At 39.8% G+C, this 25,401-nt stretch overlaps 1 protein-coding gene across 1 annotated transcript; it reads left to right on the top strand.

The window, feature by feature from the left end:
* The first annotated feature begins 2,259 nt into the window (after window positions 1–2,259).
* On the top strand, window positions 2,260–24,692 carry CLIC2 (chloride intracellular channel 2). The gene is made up of 6 exons (XM_041740205.1): window positions 2,260–2,741; window positions 16,252–16,361; window positions 16,474–16,599; window positions 22,431–22,537; window positions 23,189–23,370; window positions 24,137–24,692. The coding sequence occupies exons 1-6, from the start codon at window positions 2,709–2,711 to the stop codon at window positions 24,296–24,298; spliced, it is 720 nt and encodes a 239-aa protein (XP_041596139.1). The 5' UTR covers window positions 2,260–2,708; the 3' UTR covers window positions 24,299–24,692.
* Window positions 24,693–25,401: the final 709 nt, after the last annotated feature.

The raw sequence follows: 25,401 nt of genomic DNA, 5'->3' as shown, positions 1-25,401 counted from the left end.
ACTGAAATCAAGAGACAACACTTAATGGACTGAGCCACTCAAGTGCCCCAAAAAACAGACTCTTAACTACAGAGAGCAAATTGGTCATGTCAGAGGGGAGGTGGTTTGGGGGATGGGTTGGATGGGTGATGGGGATTGAGGGCGCTTGTGATGAGTAGTGGGTGCCCTATGTAAGTGTTGAATCATTGTATTTATTGTACACCAGAATCTAGTATGTCACTGATGTTATTTAACTGTAATTTATTAAAACCTTTAAAAAGCATCTGTTTTTGTGTCTGTTTTGTTTTGCTTTTTAGATTCCACATATAAGTGAAATTATATGATCCTTGTTTTTCTGTCTGACTTTTCTCACTTAACATCATACCCTCTAGGTTCATCCATGTCATCTCAATACGGAAAATGTCAAAGACACTCTGGGCAGCAGAGAAAAGAAAAGAAAGTTCTTTTTTTCACAATGTGTTGAGGATGGTACAGAGCCGGTTGGGCTGTTGTACGCTGTTGTTGCCTCGGGGACGACAGGAGTGGTGGCTTTCCCATGAGGGCTGAGGATCGCGCAATGACTTGGATCCTTTAACATAAAAAAATTTTTGAATGACTCAGTAAGTAGGCCCCAGAGATGAAGAGAACAGCAGAGGGCACACGGTCAATAACGATGCGTGTTGACTCCACGTCTCTTGGTGAGGCCTGACTAACGCACAGGGTCCGTATGCAGTCGAGTCACTATGTCGTACACCCGAAACCGACACGACATTGTATACCCACTGAAACCGACACGACATCCTATATCCATGCCACTTCAGTGATCAATAAAATCATCTAAATAAATGAATAAGAACCCATGTCGCTGGCTGCAAATGCAGAGTAGCGGCGGGGGCAAGGAGAAGTGGAAAGGTCTAAAAATACTCGGGAAGCAGAAGTGGCAAGATCTTGAATCGATGTCGGGAAGAGAGAGGATGCCCCCGGCTCAGCGTGCTTCGCTGGAATTGCTGTTCTCCTCCCAAACTTACTGTCTTCCCTCGCGGCTCATCTCATGAGCCATCAGCCTGCTGGCACAGAGCAAGCACCCACTGATTGCCTTTGGAGTGAAACGATAAATGAATAGAGTAGAAATAGGGCCAAACGGAGTGTTCGCCGGTGCCTGCCAAAAGGCCAGGCCTAAAGTCACCGTCAAGGTCGCCTCAGCAGAAGTCTATCACGGCCTCCCTGTCACCTTATCAACCGTCTGGAAAAGCACCAGGTCCCACATCGTCCAGGAGAACACCTGCCTTCCTATAACGGGCAGTCCCTGCCTAGAAGCTGCAGGTGTGCCACAGGCCGGGCTTTGCCACGAGCCTCTCATCCTGTAAATTCTTTACGTGAGGGCGGTGGTGGATTGTACGGCCCATATGAGTACAGGGAGCATTTGGTGTGGCGGGAACAGGGTCACAGTGGACCCAACTGGTGGATCTATGTTCACTTTGGCTTCAATCAGAAAGAGCCTCTTCCCACCAGAGGGCGCCTGGGTGGTGCAGCCGGTTAAGCCACTGACTGTTGGTTTATCAGGTCCAGATCTCAGGGTCGTCAGATCAAGCCCCAGGTCAGGCTCTGCACTTAGTGCATTGTCTGGTTGAGGTTCTTTCTCCCTCTCCCTCTGCCCCTACTGCCCCTACTCATGCTCACTCTCGCTCTCTCTCTTTATTAAATAAATAAATAAATAAATAAATAAATAAATAAATAAATCTTTTAAAAAGAAAAGGAAAGAGCCTCTTACCACCAAAGAGGTTTATTAATCCAGCTCCTTCCCCCACCGTCATCCTGGCAGGGACCAAATACAACCGGCAGAAAAAGTGCAGACACCAGGTGTCAGTTTGGATATTTTCTTGCTTCTCCCAGGGCTGACAAGCAGAGATACAGAACTGCTTGTGGTTCCTGGTACAGATACCAAAACTAGGAAGTGATCCGTCCCAGTGCAGATTTCCCAGAAGTAAGAATGAGATGAGACAAGCAAAGGACGCCCCCTGGACTCAACCAACGCAGCAAACATTCCCTGGTTATAGAAGAGAAGTGAAAGTTATAATCCGGAAGGGAAATTTGGCTGTGTGAGCAGTAGAATTGGGGGGTGGAGACATTTGATGAAGTGAAGTTTTTTTAACCCCCTTTTAGACAATATCATTAGATAAACATCCTTTTCAATGATACAACCCAAGTCATTTCTGGCCCTTTTCCTGGAAAAGCTTTTTACTGCTGTCAGTTTACAGGAACAGCAATAAGAGGCCATTTTCTGGGCATACAGCCCAGGACTCAAAGGGAGGCTCTAGAGAACATCTGGTCTGCTTGATATATAGAAGCCAGCACTGCATGTGTGTATTTGTGTGTATGTGTTTTTCCTATGCTGACTCATGGCATTGAAGTCTTTCTGGAAACACCCCCACCTTTGTAGCCAGCCAGTTTACACACACCCCTTCAGCTCCTCCTTGATTCAAATGTTAAGTCAAGAGGAAGAAGGAAAACAAGTTCGAGAGCTGCTCTCAAGCATCTAGAATTCTCTGCACCCCACCTCTTGAGAAGAGACTGGCCCCAGCTCTGACTCAGTCTACTACAAGCTGGACTCTCCTCTTAAAGCACGAACTTTATCTGAGCCTTTGGATAAAAGTGGAAGAAAAGAGTCCACAAGTACGGTGAACTCTGCAGGAGGCAGAGGGCTGACAACTGGCAGTAAAAACAGAAAGATGGCAGATCCTGAAATTGAACTTTTTGTGAAGGTAAGTTTTCTAGCTAAAATAACGGCATATGTATTATTTCTTGACATTGGACCTCAGAATCTAAAAAGACGTCCATATTTGGGCTAGAGATAAATTATTTTGTCATTATATTCTTCCTCTCAGTACTCGACATATGCCTGGCTGCTACATGATAATAGGAAAACACATTAGTATAAAAAGGCAAAGAGCTATTGTGGAAAGAGCACTGGACTGGTTGGTTAGTCAGAACAACCAAGTTATATTCTTGGTGGCTTCCTATGTAACTCTGGACAAATCTCTCCCTCCATCTGGACCTTTGTTTCTTCATCTGTACAATGTAGGAGACTGACAAAATGATCCTTAAGGGCTTTCTAGCTCTTGCAATCTGTGTTTTATGGGATGGGATTTGGAAGGCCTAAATGGGGAAAGTATGGGCTGAGAGCCCCAATCCCACACATAGCCCAGATCGAGCTTTCTAAAATTCTCCCATAATAGATGAACATCACAGTGTAGTCACATGGACACTATGGGAGAAAACAGCCAGGAGTCTGTGTGAGGAGTCTGTGTGAGGAGGAGGCATTTAGAATGTTGCGTTTCCTCTTTATGGTCTGCCTTGGGGTTTTTGGTAATGCCTTAACTTTTCAGAAAAGCCCTTTGGAAAACCCCTAAGGCAGGAGCAAGGAACATGTGTTTCTAAATTAACTCATCAAGAAAAATAATAATTCTGTATAAGTTATTCTAAGTATGAATTACAGTTTCCTTAAACTTTGCTTAGATTGACTATTTTTTCTCTATATTTCCCTTGACTGTTACAAGTACCCAGGATAATAATAATCATAGCAAACTCTCATATCATGTTTGGCTTTTTTTCTGAACACTTCACCTGTAGTACTCATATTTACATATATTACCTCATTTAGTCCTAACACCTTACATTATTAGTACTAATAGGAGAAGTATCATGAGTAGGAGTAATGGTAGTAGTACCTGTCATTATAGTCATATTGATGTTCTCATCTCTAGATAAGCAAGCAAAGGCAATAAAGTTTGTTACTTGCCTCTAAAACTAGATGTCTGTTGATGACTTACAAAGACATAAAATAAAGTATGTCTACCAAATGTTAGATTAAACTTCTGTTAGCCAAAGTAAGACTTTCACAATCATTTAAAAATATTTGTCAACTGGTCACATATATACACAAAGGGCATAATCAACCGCCTTTTCCAAACTATAGGAGAGTGATCCTTGAATTCCTGCATTGCAAAATAATCCAAGTAAGTGTTGGAGTATGGGGCATAAGAGCTACTTCTCTTATCTCTGGATTTTAGCAAAATATGTGACTGCTCAGACACAATATAAATTAGCCTTAATTTCCTAATTGGCTTTTCACATCTACCAATTTCAAACCACAGGTAATGTCTCTTCATAGGGCAACTAAAGCGTTCTTTTAGTCTAAACTACTCATTTAATCCAATCCAACTCCCCTAACTAGTTGTTGGCATTGATCTACATAAGTCAATCTTCATAAAATTCCCATATTTGGGTACTAATCTGGACAGGAGAAGTTAGTGAATCATACATTGGATGAACAAATGTTGGGTTAAGTAATAACTTTCAAGTTAAAATAACTAATCGTTTATTGAGTATTTACTATATGGCAGGCATTGTGTTAAGAGGTTTATTATTAACCTTATATTAGAGATACAGAAAGTAAAGCAAAGAGTATCTAAGTAACTTTGTCCAGGGTCACATAGCCAGTGAATGGCAAGGTTAGAATTCCAATTTTTAAAAATAGTTATGTTTAATCTTATTGGCAAACTCTTTTTAGTGAATTTTTCCAGAATTTCATCAGATGGAATCCTTTAGATATAAGCTTATCTAATAACATTGACACAAATCACAGATTTTCTAGAAGAACGTTGAGGATCATCTGGTCCAGGTTTTTATTCTGTTTTGCTTTAAGGCGTGTTCCGCAGAGCTCCACAAGTTTCACAGAAGATACGGAGGTAGGGCATAAGGACTGAGAGGCATGAAAAATGTTAATGAGTAAGTTTAAAAAGCTCTGCTCCTTGCCTATGGTATCTCATTATAGATCATGCAGTTTCTTTCTAAAGATGAAAGGAATCTGTGATTTCCTCAGCTGCCTCTGGCTGTGGCCTAGAAACCCTACCACAACTTCTCCCCCATATCACGGATGGGATACCTGTAGGAGATTAAGCACTTTCCTGTTACAATTAAGAATTCATATCACACTACCTACGTGTTTTAATGTAGCCCTTGAAAACATTGCCTTTCAGCTCTGAATGCCTTGGGCAAGATTTTTAACCATGAACTAAGATCAAAGTACTTTTTAAGATTTTATTTATTCATCCATGAGATGACACAGAGAGAGAGAGAGGCAGAGACCCAGGCAGAGGGAGAAGCAGGCGCCGTGCAGGGAGCCCGACGTGGGACTCGATCCCGGGTCTCCGGATCACGCCCTGGACGGAAGGCGGCGCTAAACCGCTGAGCCACCCGGGCTGCCCATATTTTCTAACATACATTTTAGTTTCTCTAAATGCAGACTCTATCTTACTAGTTTGTTGTTCATTGTTAAACAGATTGTGTGTTTTCTACCAAACACGCTAAAATGAAGTTTTAGTAGATCTTTACATAAAGTTATAGAACTGAACATTTGAGCCAAAATTCTGAATTTGTCAAAGCCATTTCACCTCATACCCTAACCCCTAACCCCTAACCCGAAGCTCCTAACCACTAACCATAACCCTAACCCTCGGGAGAGGTCGCTGAACTGAAAATACCAGGTACATACCCTAACTCAAATCCTAACCCTCACCCATAGCCACTAACCCAGTGAACCTAGTCCCTAAAATTGACCCTAACTGTAACCCTAACACTAAGCGTAACCCTCTGGAGAGGTCTCTGAACTTCAAAATACCAGGCACACACTCTAACCATAACACCTAAGCCCAGGAGAAGTCTGGGGTTAGATTCTCTGGTGAGTTCCTGAACTGCAAAATTCCAGGGACATGCCCTGACCCTAACCCTTGATCTGAGGAAGTGGCTCACTGAACATGGGATTTAAAAGCTGAGAAGCAGGGCACCCGGTGGCTCAGTGGTTGAGCGTCTGCCTGTGACCCAGGGTGTGATCCTGGATCCCGGGATCGAGTCCCACGTCGGGCTTCCTGTATGGAGCCTGCTTCTCCCTCTGCCTGTGTCTCTGCCTTTCTCTGTGTGTGTGTGTCTCATGAATAAATAAATAAAACCTTTTTAAAAAATAAAAAGTATTTAGAACCCCAAATCCCCTCCCTGCCTCAGCTTGATAGAAGGCTGCCATGTTTATTCTCAGCCCAGCAGAAGTGTGAGGGCCAAGTTAGCTAGGGGTCGGTCCTGCCTGTCCCTGCTGCTTCCCATACCTGCCTAGCTGCTGTCACACTTCTCTTTTCCTGTTTTATCCTCTTTTTTTTTTCAATAACCTAAAAACTGGTAGAGGAGTTTTGCAGGTTGAAGCCATGTCTAAATGAAAGTCCTCAGTAGGTGTTAAAGGAAACAGGGAGGGGAGGTCCTGGAGCCTCCCGCCAGGGGGTCAGGGGGCAGGGGCTGCCCTGGCCTGAGTGGCTGGGGGCCCGGGAGGCGTGGACGGGGCAGGTGAGGTGCAGGGGCTGTGGCCTGATGAGCAGGTGGGGCACACTGGCGGCTGGGCAGAGTGTGGACTGCTTGTTCTGGTATGTTGTGTGTTTGCTGCTTTTCTTTTCTGACCAAGAGGCTGGTTTTGGCATCTCTGTCTCATTCCCTGGGATCTAGTGGGAGGTACAAGTTCGGGGCTGGAGAAACAGGGAAGGGCTATGGAGGTCAAAGTCCTCCAGGCTTGCAGGCCTAGGACACCAGAGCCCTCAGTTACCGGTGAGCCCAAGCTGTCCAGAGCTCAACATGGGTGATTGGGAATCAGGTATGGAAATTGAAAAAGGCACAAGACAGGCCATCTCCCCGCCCCTTACAGCCTGACTGGGGATGGGGGAGAGGTGGGGCCAGCCTGTGGAGGAGTGTCCCAGCTAGGCCCGCTCTTGGGATGGCTGCAATGATGAGAAATCCCGGGAATTGTATTCTTAGAAGAGGTGTCTGAATGACAGGATACCCGGCACATACCCTAACCCTAATCCATAACCCATAACCCCTAACGTCAATCCCTAACCCTAAAACTCACCATAACCCTAACCTTCTGATGATATCTTTGAACAGCAAAATACTAGGCACATACTCAAGCCCTAACCTAACCCCCAACCCTAACCCCAACCCCAACAGAAGTCTGGGATTCTATTCTCTGGAGAGGTCTCTGAATGGCAAAATACAGGGCACATACCCTAACCCTAACAACACAAAAATATTTTCTCTATGTGGAAAAGAAATAAGACATTATACTTTTAATTTTCAGACCATTTTCAACCCCTCTTAAAACTATCATAAAGACTATCATAAAAGCAGATCAATTTCTAAAAATCCAACAAAATTATTAGATGGGAGAAAACGTTGTTTAAGGGTTTGGGTTTTGGAGTACACAGTCCTGGACTTGCTATAGGAGAAGAGTATATAGGTCATCAGCTATTGACTAGCTGAGTGTATTTTAACAAGTCAGTTTCTCTGATCCTCAGTTTCCCCATCTGTAAAACAAGAATTTGTTTTATCAATTTATTTTTTATTGGTGTTCAATTCGCCAACATATAGCATAACACCCAGCGCTCATCGCATCAAGTGCCCCCCTCAGTGCCCGTCACCCAGTCACCCCCACCCCTGCCCACCTCCCCTTCCACCACCCCTAGTTGTTTCCCAGAGTTAGGAGTCTCTCATTAAAACAAGACTGTTAAAAATTAATTAATTAATTAATTAATTAATTAATTAATTAAACAAGAATGTTAAGAGAAAACCTACCTCATGGGATCACCTTCACTGTGTGGATCAAAAAAATAAATATGTAAAGCACTGTAGTTGTTAACTAGTAGACATTTAATAAAAGTCAAATATGGTGGCTATTATTATTTTTCATGTTTGGAAACTTAGATCACAGACATACAGAGAAAAAATTGCTTTTGTGAATGACCACATCCTGTCCTTGGCAGCTAAATATACTTAAGAGTTGGTAGTTCATCAATGAGGCTAGTGCATTTACATCCTAAAATTTTCTGTGATGGCGCTTTAAATCAGCATATTGTAAACAGGGGGAAAAACAGTTTTCCTGTAAAACTTGACTGCATTTCCCCCACATCTCAATGTTTTGCCTTTCCTTTTGCCAAAGGCGATCCACCCTTCCTGCTGTATCTATTCTCAGACTCCATTCTTCTTCCTGCCTCCCACCCATAATGGTGTTTCTACTCACTGGGCCCAGTTCTGATTGGATCCCTAGTTTGACTTCTGTTACAAAGGAAACACGGCTGCCAAAGCTGGGTGCCTCTTCCCATAGCTCTTCACTCCCTGACATCACAAAAGAACAACCGTAACCATCATTTCCTCTCTTGTACCCATTGCCAGGGAAAGGAAAATTTGCCAAAAAAAAAATTAGGATTATGCCCAAGGCTTCTGGGACTTTGATATTGTTAGGAATCACGGATCAGGGCAGCTTTAGGGTGAAGTGCCCTTTACTTTCTTCTGTAGACTGAAGCAAAAGCAAGCAAACAAACAAACAGGCCCAGCAGATGAGACATGCTCATGGCTTGGGCTTGGGTAGCTGGTAGGTAACAGTGTTGGACAGATAGCAAGCATCAAATAAATATCAAATGAATGAATAATGTAATAGCTATGGAAAATGAAAGAACTAAACTTATTTGGAGATATTTATAGGTAAAACGGACAAGAATTAGTGTTGGATTTAATTTGGGAGTGAAGGGGCGGGTGGGTGGCTCAGTCGGTTAAGTATCTGCTTCTCTCTCTCCCCCTCCTCCTTCCTCGTGCTCTCTCCCTCTTACGTGCTCTCTCTCTCTCTCTCTCTCTCTCTCTCTCAAATAAATAAGAATCTTTTAAAAAATAATAATTTGGGAGTGAAGCATAAGGCTTATTGTCGATTTTCTAATTTAGGCAACTTAGTAGGTACTGTCTTGTGTGCTCAGGCTGCCATAACGAAATGCCGTCGATGCGGTGGCTTAAACAAGAGATTTTTATCTTCGCAAAGTTGTACAGGCTGCATGTTCCAGATCAGAGTGCCCTCATGGTCAGGTTCTTGTAAGCACTCTGTTCCTGGCTTACGGGTGATTGCTTGCTCAGTGTCCTTGCATAGTGGGTGGCAGAGAGAAGGGGGAGGAGAGGAGACAGAAAGCTTCCTGGTCTCTTCTTATAAGGGCCTTAACCTTATCCTGAGGGTCCCATCCTCGTGGCCTCAACCTAATTACCTCCCAAAGGCTTCGCCTCCAAATACTGTCATATTGAAGGTTAGGGTTTCACAATACGGATCTGGGGGGAATACGGTTCAGTCCGCAGCAGATAGCAGTGGCATTCGCAAGATTAGGAGCCCTAGAGAAAGAGTAGGTCCGTGAGCGCACTAAGGAAAAAGGAAGGAATTCAGTTTGGGACATGCTGATTGTGAAGTGTCTAAAACCTGGATTTCCCACGAAGACACTGTATCAGCCATAGCCCTCTCAAGCCCTCATTCTTCTCACCACTGAGCCTGGAAGTGAGGTCCATATCCACTAGGTATCCTTGCCTCCACATACCTCTTTCCAGACCATTCTACGTCCCCCATCCAAAGAAATACTTATGGTGAGTATCATAAAATCAGACTAAACCACGCACTACCTTTCCGCATTATAAGTCTTCCAGAAAAAAAAAAAAAAAGTCTTCCAAACACCAGGTCATTCTCCCCTATTTCTTGAGGAATTTTAGCTTCTGGATAATTTTCACTCTCTCGAACACTATTCCTATCAAAATTCTTGGTGAGTTTAATATCTACGGAGATGAAAGTTCCAGTACTCTGGCCTCTCAGATCCTTGACTGCTTCCCTTCCGCTGATCTTGTTCTTCCCTTTCCATGGTCACACCCTAACCTTGTCACTACAACCCCTACCATGCCTGCATAACATCATTATTTGGGGGGAGGATTGTTCTACTTTTTGGACTTTTATATTCCAATTTACTTTAGTGATGTATGATTCACATAGAATAAGAAGTACCTATTTTAATTGCACAATCCAGTGACACTTTTTTGTACATTTTTTTTACTGGAGTTCGATTTGCCAACATATAGTATAACACCCAGTGCTCATCCGTCAAGTGCCCCCCTCAGTGCCCGTCACCCAGTCTTTTGACATATGTTGACACACATGTAACCACTGCCCCAACCAAAATACAGAACATTTTTATTACTTTAGAAAGTTCCTTTGTGTCTCTTTGTAATCAGGCTTCCCCACTATAGCCCACTACCCCCTGCCAAGAAGTCACTGACCTGTATTCTGACAGGATAGATCAGTTTGTGTTTTCTAAGATTTTCTATAGATTGAATCATACAGTATGTACCTTCGTTTGTCTGGCTCCTTTCACTCAGCATAATTATTTTAAGATTTCCCATACTGTTAAGTACATCAGTCTCTCATTCTTTCTTATTGCCGAAGTGTTCCATTATACCGATGTAGCGTATTTATCTATCTACCCACTGGAGGACGTTCGGGTTGTTTCCAGGTTTTTGGCTACTATGAATAAACGTTTATGTGCAAGTCTTTCTCTGGGCATATGCCTTCACCTCTTTGGGGCCAATACCTAGTATTAGAATTAATGAGTCAGATGGTAGGTACATTTTGAACTTTGACAAACTCTTTATAAACCATTGGTACCGTTTTACACTCTTAACCACGGCGTATCGGTTCCAGCTGCTCCTGGAATACTCGGCAATGCTTGGTATGGTCAGTCTTCTAAATTTCAGCTATGCCAATGTGTGTGTTCTGGTATCTTGTTGTGCTTTTGATTTTCATTTTCCATGTTGAGCATCTATTTGTGTCTTCATTTACCATCTGCATCAAACATCATAGAGTGTTTGAATCTCTTGCCCCTTTTTAAGTGGGATGGTTTGTCATGGAGTTGTTACGAGCTCTTTACTAGTATATTTTATATATTTTGGATACAAGCATTTTTCATTTTCTTAATAGTTCTTTTCAAACCACAGAAAACCACATTGTAGCTTTCACGTAGCTCAATTTATTGAATTTTTCTTTGCCCTCACTCACCCTCTGAATCCCAGCCATATTGACCTTCTTTCAGTTCCTTATAATGCCATTGCTCAAGCATGTTGCAAGGCTTTTGGACATGCTATTTGCTGTTTAGAACACCTTCGTTGTGCCTATTCACATAGTTAACACTTATTCTTTTTAAATATTTTATTTATTTAGGAGAGAGAGAGGCAGAGACACAGGCAGAGGGAGAAGCAGGCTCCATGCAGGGAGCCTGATGTGGGACTAGATCCCGGGTCTCCAGGATCAGGCCCTGGGCTGAAGGCGGCGCTAAACCGCTGAGCCACTCCGGCTGCCCAACACTTACTCATTCTTTGAACTCAGTTCAAATGCCATTTCCTCAGAAAAACCTTCCCTAACAGAACCCAGATAGTGTTCCTCTGTTACACACTCTCATGACATGCACATCCTTCCTTCAAAGAACTTACCTCATTTTAAAAGTAAGTTAAGCTGAGAGACTACTTCTTAAATATCTGTTATATACAGCATAGATTATAGGTAATATCTGATCTATTTTAAAAACATGATTATTTGTCCAGTAAGTATTTATTGGGAGAGTGAATGAATGAGTGAAGAATAGAAGGGCCACAGATAAACTCAAGTATACATAAAATTTCAAAGCAGAAAAGTGTGTTGTTTTCAATCAGTGAGCAAAACATGGATCTTTATTTTTTCACCATGATTTTTCTTACTATTGAAGAATAGGTAATATGCATTGTTATATTAGTTTTATGCATATAACATATTGACGATTACATATTATTACAATATTATTGACTATATTCCCAATACTGGATTTTTCATCTCCATTATTTATTTATTCTATAACTGGAAGTTTGTACCTCTTGATTCTCTTTGTCTATTTTGCCCACCCCCACTTACCTCCCCTCTGGTAACCAGTAGTTTGTTCTATCTAGAGATGGGTTTGTTTGGGGGTTTTTTTGTTTTTGTTTTTGCTTGCTTCCTGTTTTATGTTTTAGATTCTACATATAAGTGAAATCATATGGTATTTGTCTTTCTCTGTCTTACTTATTTCACTTGGCATAATACCTTCTAGATCCCTTTATGTTGTCACAAATGACAGGGTCTCATTCTTTCTTTATGCCTGAGTAATATCCCATTCATCTATTGATAGACACTTGGGTTGCTTCCATATTTTGGTTATTGTGGATAATGCTGCAATAAACATGCGGGTGCATGTATCTTTTCCAATTAGTGTTTTCATTTTCTTTAGGTAAATGCCCAGTACTGGAATTATTTACTACATCATATTTCTAATTTTTTTAGGAACTTCCATGCTGTTTTCTGTAGTGCTCAGACTATGAATTTACATTCCCACTGCAGGTGCATGAGGGTTCCCTTTTCTCCAACAGTTGTTATTTCTTACCTTTTTGATAATAGCCGTTCTGACTTGTGTGAGAGTATATATCATTGGGGGTCTGATTTGCCTTTTCCTGATTATGAGCGAGAAATGTTTATTCAAGCCTTCATTTTTAATGAGATTATTTGGGATTTTTGGTGTTCAGCTGCATAAGTTCTTAGCATATTTTAGATATTACCCCCTAATGAGATACTTCATTTGCAAATATCTTTTCTTATTCAAGAGGTTGCCATCCTCTTTTGTTCAAAGTTTCTTTTGCTCTGCAAAAGCTTTTCATTTTGGTGTAGTCCCAATAGCTTATTTTTGCCTGTTTCCCTTGCCTCAGGAGACATAGCCATAAATATGTTGCTAAAGCTTATGTCCAAGAGATTACTGCCTATGTTTTCCTTTAAGAATTTTATGATTTTAGGTCCTACATTTAGGCCTTTAATCCATTTTGAGTTTATTTTTGTGTATGATGTGGGGGGGGGGAAGTGGTCCAGTTTCTTTCTTTTGCATGTAGCTGTCCAGTTTTCCCAGCACCATTTATTGAAAGACTATATTTCCCCCACTGGATATTCTTGCCTCATTTGTCATAGATTAATTGACCATATAAGCATGGGTTTGTTTCCTGGGCTACTTTGTTCCATTGATCTATATGTCTATTCTTGTGCCAGTACCCTACTGTTTTGATTAGTATAGCCTTGTAGTGTAGCTTGAGATCAGGGAGCATGATACCTGTGGCTCTGTTCTTTTTCAAGATTGCTTTAGCTATTCAGGGTTTTCTGTAATTCAATGCAAACTTTCCAATTGTTTGTCACAGCATTTGATGGAGATTGCACTGAATCTGTAGATTGGACATTTTAACAGATTTTAACAAAATTAACTCCGCCAATCTAGGAGCACAATATATCTTTCCATTTATTTGTGTCATCTTTAATTTCTTTCATCAGTGTCTTATAGTTTTCAGAGTACAGGTCATGAGTGCAGAGTACAAGGAGGTACTTGTACTTGGTGAAATTTACTCCCAGGTATTTTTTTTAAGTAGGCTCCACACCTGGCATGGAGCCCAACATGGGGCTTGAACTGATGATCCTGAAGTCAAGACCTGAGCTGAGATCAAGAGTTGAACATTTAACTAACTGAGCCACCCAGGCATCCCTGCTAGAGTTTTTTTTTTTTTTTTTTTTTTTTTTTTTTTTTTTTTTTTTTTTTTTTTTTTTATAGAGAGGTAGCCCAAAGCCACACCAGGCTTCAATTATTTTTTATTTTATTTTTTTATGATAGAGAGAGAGAGAGAGAGAAAGAGAGGCAGAGACACAGGCAGAGAGATTAGCAGGCTCCATGCACCGGGAGCCCGACGTGGGATTCGATCCCGGGTCTCCAGGATCGCGCCCTGGGCCAAAGGCAGGCGCTAAACCGATGCGCCACCCAGGGATCCCCCCTGCTAGAGTTTTTTATGCAGTTGTAAATGGGATTGTTTTCTTAATTTCTCTTTCTGCTACTACATTACTGGTGTATAGAAATGCAACGGATCTCTGTTTATTGATTTTGCATACTGCATCTTTGCTGAATTCATTTATTAGTTCTAATAGTCTTTTAGTGGAGTCTGTAGGGTTTTCCACATAGAGTATTGTGTCATCTACCAATAGTGAGAGTTTTACTTCTTCTTTATCAATTTGGATGCCTTTCATTTTTCTTGTTTGATTGCTGTAGCTAAGACTTCCAGTACTATGTTGAATAAAAGTGGTGAGAGTGGACATCCTTGTCTTGCTCCTGATCTTAGAGAAAAAGCTTTCAGTTTTCACCATCGTGTATGATATTAGCTGTGGGTTTTTCATATATGGCCTTTATTATGTTGACATATGTTCCCTTTGAACCAACTTTGTTGAAAGTTTTTATCATGAATGGATGTTGTATTTTGTCAAAAGGTTTTTATGCATCTATTGAGATAATCATATGGTTTTTATCCTTTCTTTTGTTAATATTCTGTATCACATTGATTTATGAATTTTATTTTATTTTTTTATTTTTTATTTTTTATTTTTTTTGATTATGAATTTTAAATCATCCTTCCATCTCTGGAATAAATCCCATTTGATTATGGTGAATTGTCCTTTAAATGTATTATTGAATGCTACTTGCTAGTATTTTGTTGAGGATTTTTGCATCTGTGTTCATCAGGGACATTGGCCTATGGTTTCCTTTTTCTATAGTGACTTTGGTTTTGGCATCAGGGTAATGCTGGTCAAAATATCGATCTTTAAATGAATGGTGTTAAAACAACTATTAACTATTTTTTAAAAACTTAAGTACATAAGCTAGAGTCCCAGTATACTCCTGGTGCCAAAATGAATTCCAAATACGCGAAACAAATGAAAAAATAATAATAAAAGCATAAAGGTACTAAAGGAAGGGCACCCTGGGTGGCTCCGCGGTTTAGCGCCACCTGCAGCTCAGGGAGTGATCCCGGGGTCCTGGGATCAAGTTCCGTGTCGGGCTCCCTGTACGGAGCCTGCTTCTCCCTCTGCCTGGGTCTCTGCCTGTCTGTTTCTCATGAATAAATAAATAAAATCTTTAAAAAAAAGAAAAAGAAAAGAAAACACAAAAGAACATCCTTATAATAAAACAAAATAAGGAAAGTTTGGGATTGTTGTGGATTTTTTGTAATCTTGATGTATATAACGGCAGTGTAAGAACGTAAGAAAAACCAGACTGTGTAGAGGAACTAATAGATTTCACATAAAATCTAAATTTTACACAAGCCATGTTTTAAAGTACATGTAATGTGTATCAAAAAGTATTAATGTCAGGCAGCCCGGGTGGCGCAGCGGTTTAGCGCCGCCTTCGGCCCGGGGCGTGACCCTGGGGTCCCGGGATCAAGTCCCACGTCGGGCTCCCTGCGTGGAGCCTGATTCTCCCTCTGCCTGGGTCTCTGCCTGTCTCTCTTTCATGAATAAATAAGTAAAATATTTTTTTAAAAAAGTATTAATGTCTTCAGTATACAAATGAAATTTTCAAATCAATAAGGAAAATATCACTTTGATAGAGAAAAATGTAAGATTGCCATGAAGAAACATTTAACGAAATAAGGAAATCAAATCAGCAATAAACATATGGAAAATGCCTTTCAATGAGCACTGGGTGTTATTCTATATGTTGGCAGACTGAACACCAAAAAAAATAAATTTATAAGAATTAATAAATTAATAAATTAATTAATTAAAAATAAATAAATAAAGTTCAAATCAAGAAGATTAGCAGGTTGGGGGAGTAAGGGAGTTGGTAAATAGGGACAAGGATACAAAAAAAAGGAAAATGCCTTTCAGGAAGGAATTTTGGCAGGATCTATCAAAATGGAAAATGCACTTACTCTTTTTTCAACATTCTCATTTTGAATATTAATTCTAAAGATAGATATAGTCTCAGAAGTGGAAAAAATTATATGCCTAGAAATATTGCTGCTGAACTATTTAGCATAGCAAAAATTTTGGAATATCTGAAATGCCCATCAATAGGAAATGGTTCTATAAATTCTGGTAATATATAAAATCAACTATCATTATTATGTATTCATTACACTTGTCATTTTAAGTTTTTTAAAGATTTTATTTGTTTATTTATTTATTTGAGAGAGTGGGAGAGAGCACAAGAGCAGGGCAAAGGGCAAAGGGAGAAGCAGATACTTACTGAGCAGGGACCCCGATGTGGGGCTCAATCCCAAGACTCTGGGATCATGATCTGAGCTGAAGGCAGACGCTTAACCGACTGAGCCACCCAGTTGCTCCTACCCTTATCATTTAAAATACAATAAACTTATCTGATTTATCCCTGTCTGCCCACAGATGGTAGACTACATGAGATTAAGGACTTCCAATTTTGTCTGTAGCAACTGGCTCATTTCCCAGTAGGCACTCAATATGTACTTGAGCAAATGAATGAATGAGGTTTTCCTTTATCTTAACAGGCTGGAAGTGATGGGGAGAGTATTGGAAACTGTCCCTTTTGCCAACGCCTCTTTATGATCCTCTGGCTTAAAGGAGTTAAATTCAATGTGACTACTGTTGACATGACCAGGTAAGAGGGCATGTTTCATTCAGAAGATTGAAATCAGTAGACATCAATACAATGTTTGTATAACATGTACTTTATCTAGAAGCCTAACTCTGCTTATTTTCAATAATCATAGAAAGCCTGAAGAGCTGAAGGACTTAGCCCCAGGTACCAATCCTCCCTTCCTGGTGTATAACAAGGAGTTGAAAACGGACTTCATTAAAATTGAGGAGTTTCTAGAGCAGACACTGGCTCCTCCAAGGTACAGCATTATACATGATGTTATTGTTCTTGAGAAAATCTATTTTATTGCCCTATTATATTGCAGATTGAAGATTCTTACTTCTAGACATCTCTTTTTCACTGTTCAACCTCTTTTGCTATTTTTCTAGAAATGTTTGCAGAGATCCCCATGATTACATGACTACAAAACTGTACTACACAATTACTTATTTAATATATGTAAATCTATTAAAACTTTATGAGATGTAGGTAGTATATTAGGAAAGGGCAAAATATAGATTTGGAGACCTGGAAAAGGCAGGGAATTTCAGCCATAATAAAGTTTGGGGGCATTTATACTGATAGGATTTAAACTCATTTTATTGTAGAGCCCTCACAAGATCTTCAATTTTGAAATAGCCTTTGATTCAGTCTGATTTCTAAACTTGCAAGTTGAGAAATATAATATCTATTATGCATAAACTTTCCCCTTCAACTTCAAAGACATGAGGACATTAGATGTAACACTTCAAAGTATTTTTTTTAATTTTTATTTATTTGTGATAGTCACAGAGAGAGAGAGAGAGAGAGAGAGAGGCAGAGACACAGGCAGAGGGAGAACCAGGCTCCATGCACCGGGAGCCCGACGTGGGACTCGATCCCGGGTCTCCAGGATCGCGCCCTGGGCCAAAGGCAGGCGCCAAACCGCTGCGCCACCCAGGGATCCCACTTCAAAGTATTTTTAAGAGATCTTATTTATTTTAGAGAGAGAGTATGCATGCAGGGGGAGGGGCAGAGAGAGAGGAGAGAGAGAATCCCAAGTAGACTCCATGTTCAGCATGAAGCCCCACCAAGGGCTTGATCTCACAATCCTGAGATCATGACCTGAGCTGAAATCAACAGTTGGATGTTTAACTGATTGAGCCACCCAGGCACCCCCAGAGTATTTTTTATATTCCTTATGCTGTGCCTTTTATTTCCATGACTTATTCATTCCATAACTGTAAGCCTATATCTCCCACTCCCCTTCACCCATTTTCACCCATCCCCAACCCCCTCTCCTCCAACGACATCAGTTTGTATTTGTAGGTCTGTTTCTGGAGGCATCACAATTCCAGACTTCATGCTATTTCACAAAGCTGTAGTGATCAAGACAGTATGGTACTGGTACAAAATGATGGGTATTAAGGAGGGCATGTTATGATGAGCACTGGATGTTACATGTAAGTGATGAAGCACTAAGTTTTACTCCCGAAGCCAATATTACACTATATGTTAACTAACTAGACTTTAAATGAAAATCTTAAAAAAGGAAATTTGAAAACAACAACAACAAAAAAGACACATAGAGACACCTGGGTGGCTCAGTGGTTCAGTATCTTCCTTCGGCTCAGGGCATGATCCTGGGATCCTGGGATCCAGTCCGCATTGGTTCCCCACAGGGAGCCTGCTTCTCCCTAGTCTCTGCCTCTCTCTGTCTCTCATGAACAAGTAAACAAAAGCTTTAAAAAATAGACACATAGATAAAAAGAACAATAGAAAGCCCAGGAATGAACCCACAACTATACAGCCAATTAATCTTTGACAAAGTAGGAAAGAATATACAATGGGAAAAAGATTATCTCTTCAACACATGGTGCTGGGAAACCTGGACAGCCAAAAGCATAAGAATCAAATTGGGCCACTTTCTTATACCATAGACAAAAATATACTAAAATTGGCAGAAATACCTAATTATGAGACAAGAAACAATTAAAATCCTAGGACACAGGCAGTAACCTCTTTGACATCAGACAAAGCAACTTATTCCTAGATATGTCTCCTGAGGCAAGAGAAACAAAAGCGAAAATAAACTATTGGGACTTCATCAAAATAAAATGCTTTTGCACAGTGAAGGAAACAATCAACAAAACTGAAAGGTACTTACAGAATGGGAGAAGACATTTGCAAATAGCATATCTGACAAAGGATTAGTATTCAAAAAATTAAGACGTTATAAAACCAAACACCCCAAGAAACAAATAACCCAGCTTAAATATGGGCAGAAGACATGAACAGACATTTCTCCAAAGAAGACATCCAGATAGCCAGACACATGAAAAGGTGTTCAGTATCACTCATCATCGGGGACATAGAAATCAAAACCACAGTAAGGGGTCCCCTCACACCTACCAGAGGGGCTCAGTTAACAACAGGAAGCAACAGGTGTTGGCCAGGATGCAGAGAAAGGGGAACCCTATTGCACTGCTACTAGGAATGTCAGTAGATGAGCCACTCTGGAAAACAGCATGAAGGCTCTTCAAAAAGTTCAGAATAGGGGAATTCCTGGGTGGCTCAGCGGTTTAGCTCCTGCTTTCGGCCCAGGGTGTGATCCTGGAGTCCCGGGATGGAGTCCCGCGTCGGGCTCCCTGCGTGGGGCCTGCTTCTCCCTCTGCCTGTGTCTCTGCCTCTCTCTCTCTCTCTCTCTCTCTGTGTGTGTCTCATGAATAAATAAATAAAATAAAATCGCTGAGATGATTTTATGTTATGTGAATTTTATCTCAATTTTTAAAAAAAAGATTAGGTTTTTAATTGAAATTGCACTGAATTTATATTACTATTTGAAGAAATTTCATTTTATGATACAAATTATTCCCATCAGAAACACGATCTGTGTATTTGTTTGGGGACCATCTTATTATTTTTATTGAGATAAAATTGTCATATAACATTGTGTAAGTTCAGGGTGTACAACCATGATCTGGTATTTATATATTGTAATATGATTACCACTGTAGTGTAAGCGAATTTCTCTATCACATTACATAATCATTATTTCTTTTTTTTGGTGAGAACAATTAAGATTTTCTCTTAGCAACTTTGCAGTCTGTAATCGAGTCTTGCTGTGCTTATTTATCTACTAGTTGCAAGTTTTTAACATTTAAACAACATCTCTGCAATCCTCCCACCAAGGTGCCTCTAGTAACTATTATTTTGCTTTTTAGATTCCACATATAAGTGTGATCATAAAGTGTTTGTCTTTCTCTGTCTGACTTAACTCACTTAACATAATGTCCTCAAGGTCCATTCATGTCACAAATGGCAGACTTTCCTTCTTTTTATGGATTAATAATATTCCATGGTATATAAGCACCACGTCTCCTTTACCCGTTCATCCACTGATCCACATTAGGTTATGAACCTAAGTGCCAGTCTTATGTTCTTTGATAAGATTTTGCCTTGTTTTGTTTTTTTTTCATATTGGTTCTATACCTTTTCTATTAAGCTATTTCTAAATATTTAATATTTTTGGGACACCCAGGTGGCTCAATCAATTCAGCACCTGCCTTCGGCTCATGTCATGATCCCAGAGTCCTGGGACCCAGCCCTATTGTCGGGCTTTCTGCTCAGTGGAGAGTCTGCTTCTCCCTCTGTCTCTCCTCCACCTCACTCATGCTCTCTCACTCTCTCTCTCACTCTCAACTAACTAAATAAAATCTTTTAAAATTAGATCAATAAATAAATATTTAATACTTTTATCACTATTGTAAATGGAATATGCTACTAATATCCATTTTTAAAAAGATTTTATTTATTTATTCATGAAAGACAGAGAGAGAGAGAGAGAGAGAGAGGAGGCAGAGACCCAGGCAGAGGGAGAAGCAGGCTCCACGCAGGGAGCCCGATGCGGGACTTGATCCCGGGACTCCAGGATCACGCCCTGGGTGGAAGGCAGGCGCTAAACCGCTGAGCCGCCCAGGGATTCCTCTAATATCCATTTCTATCTGGTTATTGCTAGCATAGATAACTTATTTTTTAATGTTTGATTTGTATTAGCCACCTTGCCAAAATATATCATTTATTCTAGTAATTTTTCCTATATTTTCTTGGGTTTTCTAAGTATACAATTATATTGTTGCTTTTCTTCCAGTAATTGTACTAGTGCTTTATGTTGTCTTTCTCAACTTGCTAGGACCTCGAAAACAATATCTACTATAAAAGCAATTATGAGTGTCTGTCTTGTTCCTAAATTTAATGTAAATGGTTCTAAAGTCATCATTTAGAATGTTTGGGGGTTTTTTTGTTTTGTTTTGTTTTGTTTGTCTCACTTATTAGTGTATTCAGCACAATGTTGGAGAGGAGTAGTGATGATGATCAAATCTCATCCTGTACTCATTTTAAGGGAAATAGCACTAACATATCATTTAATATGGTGCTTGCTGAAAGTTTTTAATGGGTGCATTTTATCAAGTTAAGGAAATTAATTAATTAGTTTAACCATTCAACAAACATTTATTGAATATTTAGTAAGTGTCAAATACTATTCTAGGCACTTAGGACACATCAGTGATTAAACCAGGCAAAAATACTGTGCCCTAGTACACCTTACATTCTAGATGAGGAAGACAATAAATAAGCAAGATTAAAAAGCAAAACATAAAGTACTTTAAATGATGATAAATAGTAAGAAAAAAAAAACAAAGCAAGGGGGGACCTAGCAAGTCTTAAGGACAGAAGAAAGTTTGCAATGTTAGGGTGGGTAGAGGAAGGCCTCACTTAGGAAGGGATATTAAAACAAGAGCTGTAAGAAGAGGAGGAACAGGTCATGTGCATATATGAAGAAAATCACTCCATTTAAGGGTAAATGAAGTGAAAATACTTTGGGGTGGGAGCTTGTCAGGCCTATTTGAAGAACACTAAGGAGATAAGTGGGGAAGAGGGGGAGGAAATGAGAGCAGAGTGGTAAGACAGCGTCAGATCACACCATTCCTCATAGCCTACTGCGAGGACTTGGGGTCCGAGTCTGATGGGATGGGGCATTGCGGGGTACTAAGTAGGGAAGATACATGATACAACTTATCTTTTAACATGACTGCTCTGGCAGCAAGTACAACATAGTCTAGGAGTGTGGGGGACAAGTAGCTGTTGCAGTAGTATATAAGCTTTGGACCAGGCAGGGGGCAGTAGATGCGGAGAGAAATGGATAGATTCTGGGTACATCTTGGGGTCTGTGTGTTGGTTTTCTGTTCAAATTTTTAATTTAAATTCTAGTTAGTTAACATACAGTGCAATATTGGCTTCAGGAGTAGAATTCAGCGATTCCTCATTTACATACAACACCCAGCGCTCACCCAGTGTCCTCCTTAATGCCCATCACCCATCTAGCCCACCCCCCACCCACTTCCCCCGGGTACATTTTGAAAGGTAAGCGGGCTAGCATTGCTAATGGATCAAATATGGGGATGGAGAGCAGAAAGGAATCAAGGAAGATGACTGTTTGACCTGACCATTTCTAGTGGCTGGTGGGTTTTTTGTTTTTTTTTTTAAGAATGAGAATTGATTTTCATTCAATACTTTTCCTGCATCAATTCATGATCGTATGATCTTATTCAATTTCTTAATGTGAGGAATTACACTATTACATCATTTGATTTCATTATGCTAAATCAAGTTTGTATTAAGGAGAGGCCAGCTTGGCTACCTTTTTCCATCCTCTCTATCCTGTTTATTCCTTCATTTTTATGTAAGTTACAATAATTTAAAACCATGTTTTCCTACCACTTATCTTTGAAATTGTATTACCACCAATATATATCCTGCCAAATAGGCTTTCAGGAGCAAGTACAGGTGACCTAACTACCATTTAAACCATTGTTTCTACATACAAGTTAATGAGCTTTGAATGCTCCACAACCAGTTTCCCGGTAAACTTTAGAAACTTCAGTATTCTGATATTGAGAAAAAATACATATTTTCCAATGAGAGATTTGCAGGACCTTTGGTTTCCAGCACAATTTTCCAAAACCTCCATTCTGAGCAGAGCGTAAGCTAGGACACTTGGTCTCTGATTTGTTATGTGTGAATAATCATGGAGTGATGTTTCTTTTTAAGGTATCCTCACCTGAGTCCCAAGAACAAGGAGTCCTTTGATGTGGGCTGTAACCTCTTTGCCAAGTTTTCTGCATACATTAAGAATACGCAGAAAGAAGCAAATAAGAGTGAGATACTTTTGTTTAAATTTCTGTTTCTCTCACACATTTGCTGACACTCACAGTCTCAGGTAAAATACATTTTCCTGAATACATAGTATGTTGGGGAATACACTCTCTGATTCTTTCTCCTCTCCACTGAAATTCCTTTGCATGAGGTCTTATTAAATTTAGAAGCCAAGATTCAATAGGGCACTAACTAAGCTCAATTAGAGCACTGACATGCCAGGAGTGAACTAACTGCAGGACTCTATTTTTTAGCCTCCCAACTTTCGGGTTTCTGAAACGATAGCGTCTACCCTCGCCCACAAACATTCCTGAATAGGTCCACTGTCTTCTGATTCATGAGGGCTATTAGTCTCAGATTCTACTTTCCGCCTCTTCTGTGTTTAACAATAACATAAATGACTTTTTCTTTCTTTGACTCTCCTCCCAATGCACCTCCTCAAGAAAAGTCCAAAAATATTTTTACTCATCATTTGATTCAACATCTGACCCTGTCTTATCAGTGGGTAGTAGAGCGTTTTAGTTAACTATTTCGATCTTAAAGGGCCAGTGTATGTGGTTAGAGATGTCTACATGTGTGAAAAGCATATTGAGAATGTATTTAGTCATGAAGACAACGTATTTATTGGTAACCCTATGACTTCTTTATCTCAGATTTTGAAAAATCTCTGCTCAGAGAATTTAAACGTCTGGATGACTATTTAAACACCCCGCTTCTGGATGAAATTGATCCAGACAGTGCCGAGGAACCCACAGTTTCCAGAAGATTGTTCTTGGATGGGGATCAGCTGACACTGGCTGACTGCAGCTTGTTACCCAAACTGAACATTATTAAAGTAAGTCTTTGTAGGGCTAACTGAATGGTCTGGGAGGGGTTTTGGAGTCGCCAGCATGAAACACAGTGACTGTTTAGTGTGAGATTGTTATATGATAGCTTTGTCATCATCATTATGCATAGTGTATATCTCTTTTTTCTCCTCAGAGGAAAAATCAGTAATGATCTTCTCTGGGAATCATAAAAACTTCTCGTTTCTTTCTTCCCAAATTAGAAGGTGTTTTCCACTGTCTTCTCTATAAAACAAGGATAATATTACCCATTTCACGGAATTGTGGAGAAAATTTAATTAAGGCATGTAAAATGCTTAGAACAGTATCTGGATCTTGGCAAATGATAATGTGACCTAGTAATAATTTTATGATGGTTTAGTCATTGATTTAATAAATCCTTATTGAACAGAACTTATTCTGTCTCAGATCCTATGCCAGACACACAGAATACAGGAAGAAATAAGGCACAGTTGGGACCCTGAGCAAACTCTTAGTCTAGTGGAGAAATATTTGCACTTTTTCTGGGCTTTCTTCTTCTAAACATATTAATAATTAAATACAGCATAAATATAAATGTGATTACACACATATCGTTTTGTCTGCATTTGTAAACAAAACATTAAAGTAGTAAGTCCAAGACTCTTTAGGTTTATTTTTGTGTAGATAACACGTCCTTAATGATCTTGACTTGTGAGGTATGTTTCTATATACTAGGCATGTCATTGATGCGTTTTACTATGAAGTGTTTTTTCCTTTTTTTCCTCAAAACCTTAGGTTGCTGCCAAGAAATACCGTGACTTTGACATTCCAGCAGAATTCTCAGGAGTCTGGCGCTATCTTCACAATGCCTATGCCCGTGAAGAATTTACCCACACATGTCCTGAAGACAAAGAAATTGAAAATACCTACGCAAGTGTGGCTAAACAGAAGAGTTAGGACAGCACTTTTAGTAGAAAAATCTCTCCTTTCACTTGTTATCATATTATAAAGGCTTTTGGAAATAAGAATATGGAAAATACTGTTTCCTCTGACTCTCTTATGAAAAGGATGCTGTGTATTCTGTATCTAATCAGTCCAAAGTATCTTCTCACTGTGTATTTTAAAGTTCTTTGTATACTCAATTAATCTGTATTCCCATGGCATAACCACTGCAATCTTAAATCACATGGAAAGCATCAAGATCTTTTGCTATTTAATTGAATTATTACAACGCCTTGTGTGTAAGCTCAACAGATGGCCAACGTTACAAAAGACATATTGCTCAAAAACTGCTCTTTATAAACACTTCCATCTAAATCATTAAAACAATTTTATATTTTTGTTAGTATAATACATGAGTGAATTTATTTCTGATATGAATAATAAAATCAGAGTAATTATATCAGAGAGGCAAATCCTAAAATAATAATTTTTAAAATCCGCTCTGAAAAGAGATCAAGACCAACGGGTATTCGAATGGCATTGGACACCTAGAAATATGACTGCCTCATAGTCAGAGATGAGAATACGACCTTCATGACCAGAGTATATCGTTAAATAAGCAGGTATTCATTAAATATAACATAATAGTAATTTTTAAAAGACCAGAAACAAATATATGGTAAAGTTGCAAAGTAAATTGGATCTATTATTCCACAGAAATAAGAAGGAAACTAAGAAATTTGACTGACCAGAAGCTCTTATTCCTGTCCATTGACAGATAAGCACGTTATCCTTAAAGAATAATGACAAAGATTTGCATAGAATTTAAAATGTTCTATTACTAAATGTACTCAAATTTACATGTTAAAATGAAATCACTCAGATCTGAAACTAAAGCTGGACTTAACTTGGTCCTTCAAAGGAGAAACAAAGTTCAGTCTCAAAAACAGAAGATACTGGGCAGCCCGGGAGGCTCAGCGGTTTAGCGCCACCTTCAGCCCAGGGCGTGATCCTGGAGACCCGGGATCGGGTCTCCCTGCATGGAGACTCGGGCTCCCTGCATGGAGCCTGCTTCTCCCTCTGCCTGTGTCTCTGCCTCTCTCTCTCTCTCTCTCTCT

Source organism: Vulpes lagopus, chromosome X (assembly GCF_018345385.1).
Source record: "Vulpes lagopus strain Blue_001 chromosome X, ASM1834538v1, whole genome shotgun sequence".
Classification (NCBI taxonomy): domain Eukaryota; kingdom Metazoa; phylum Chordata; class Mammalia; order Carnivora; family Canidae; genus Vulpes; species Vulpes lagopus.
The sequence above is the reverse complement of the archived record's forward strand: the minus strand, read 5'-3'. Positions and strand labels throughout refer to the sequence as shown.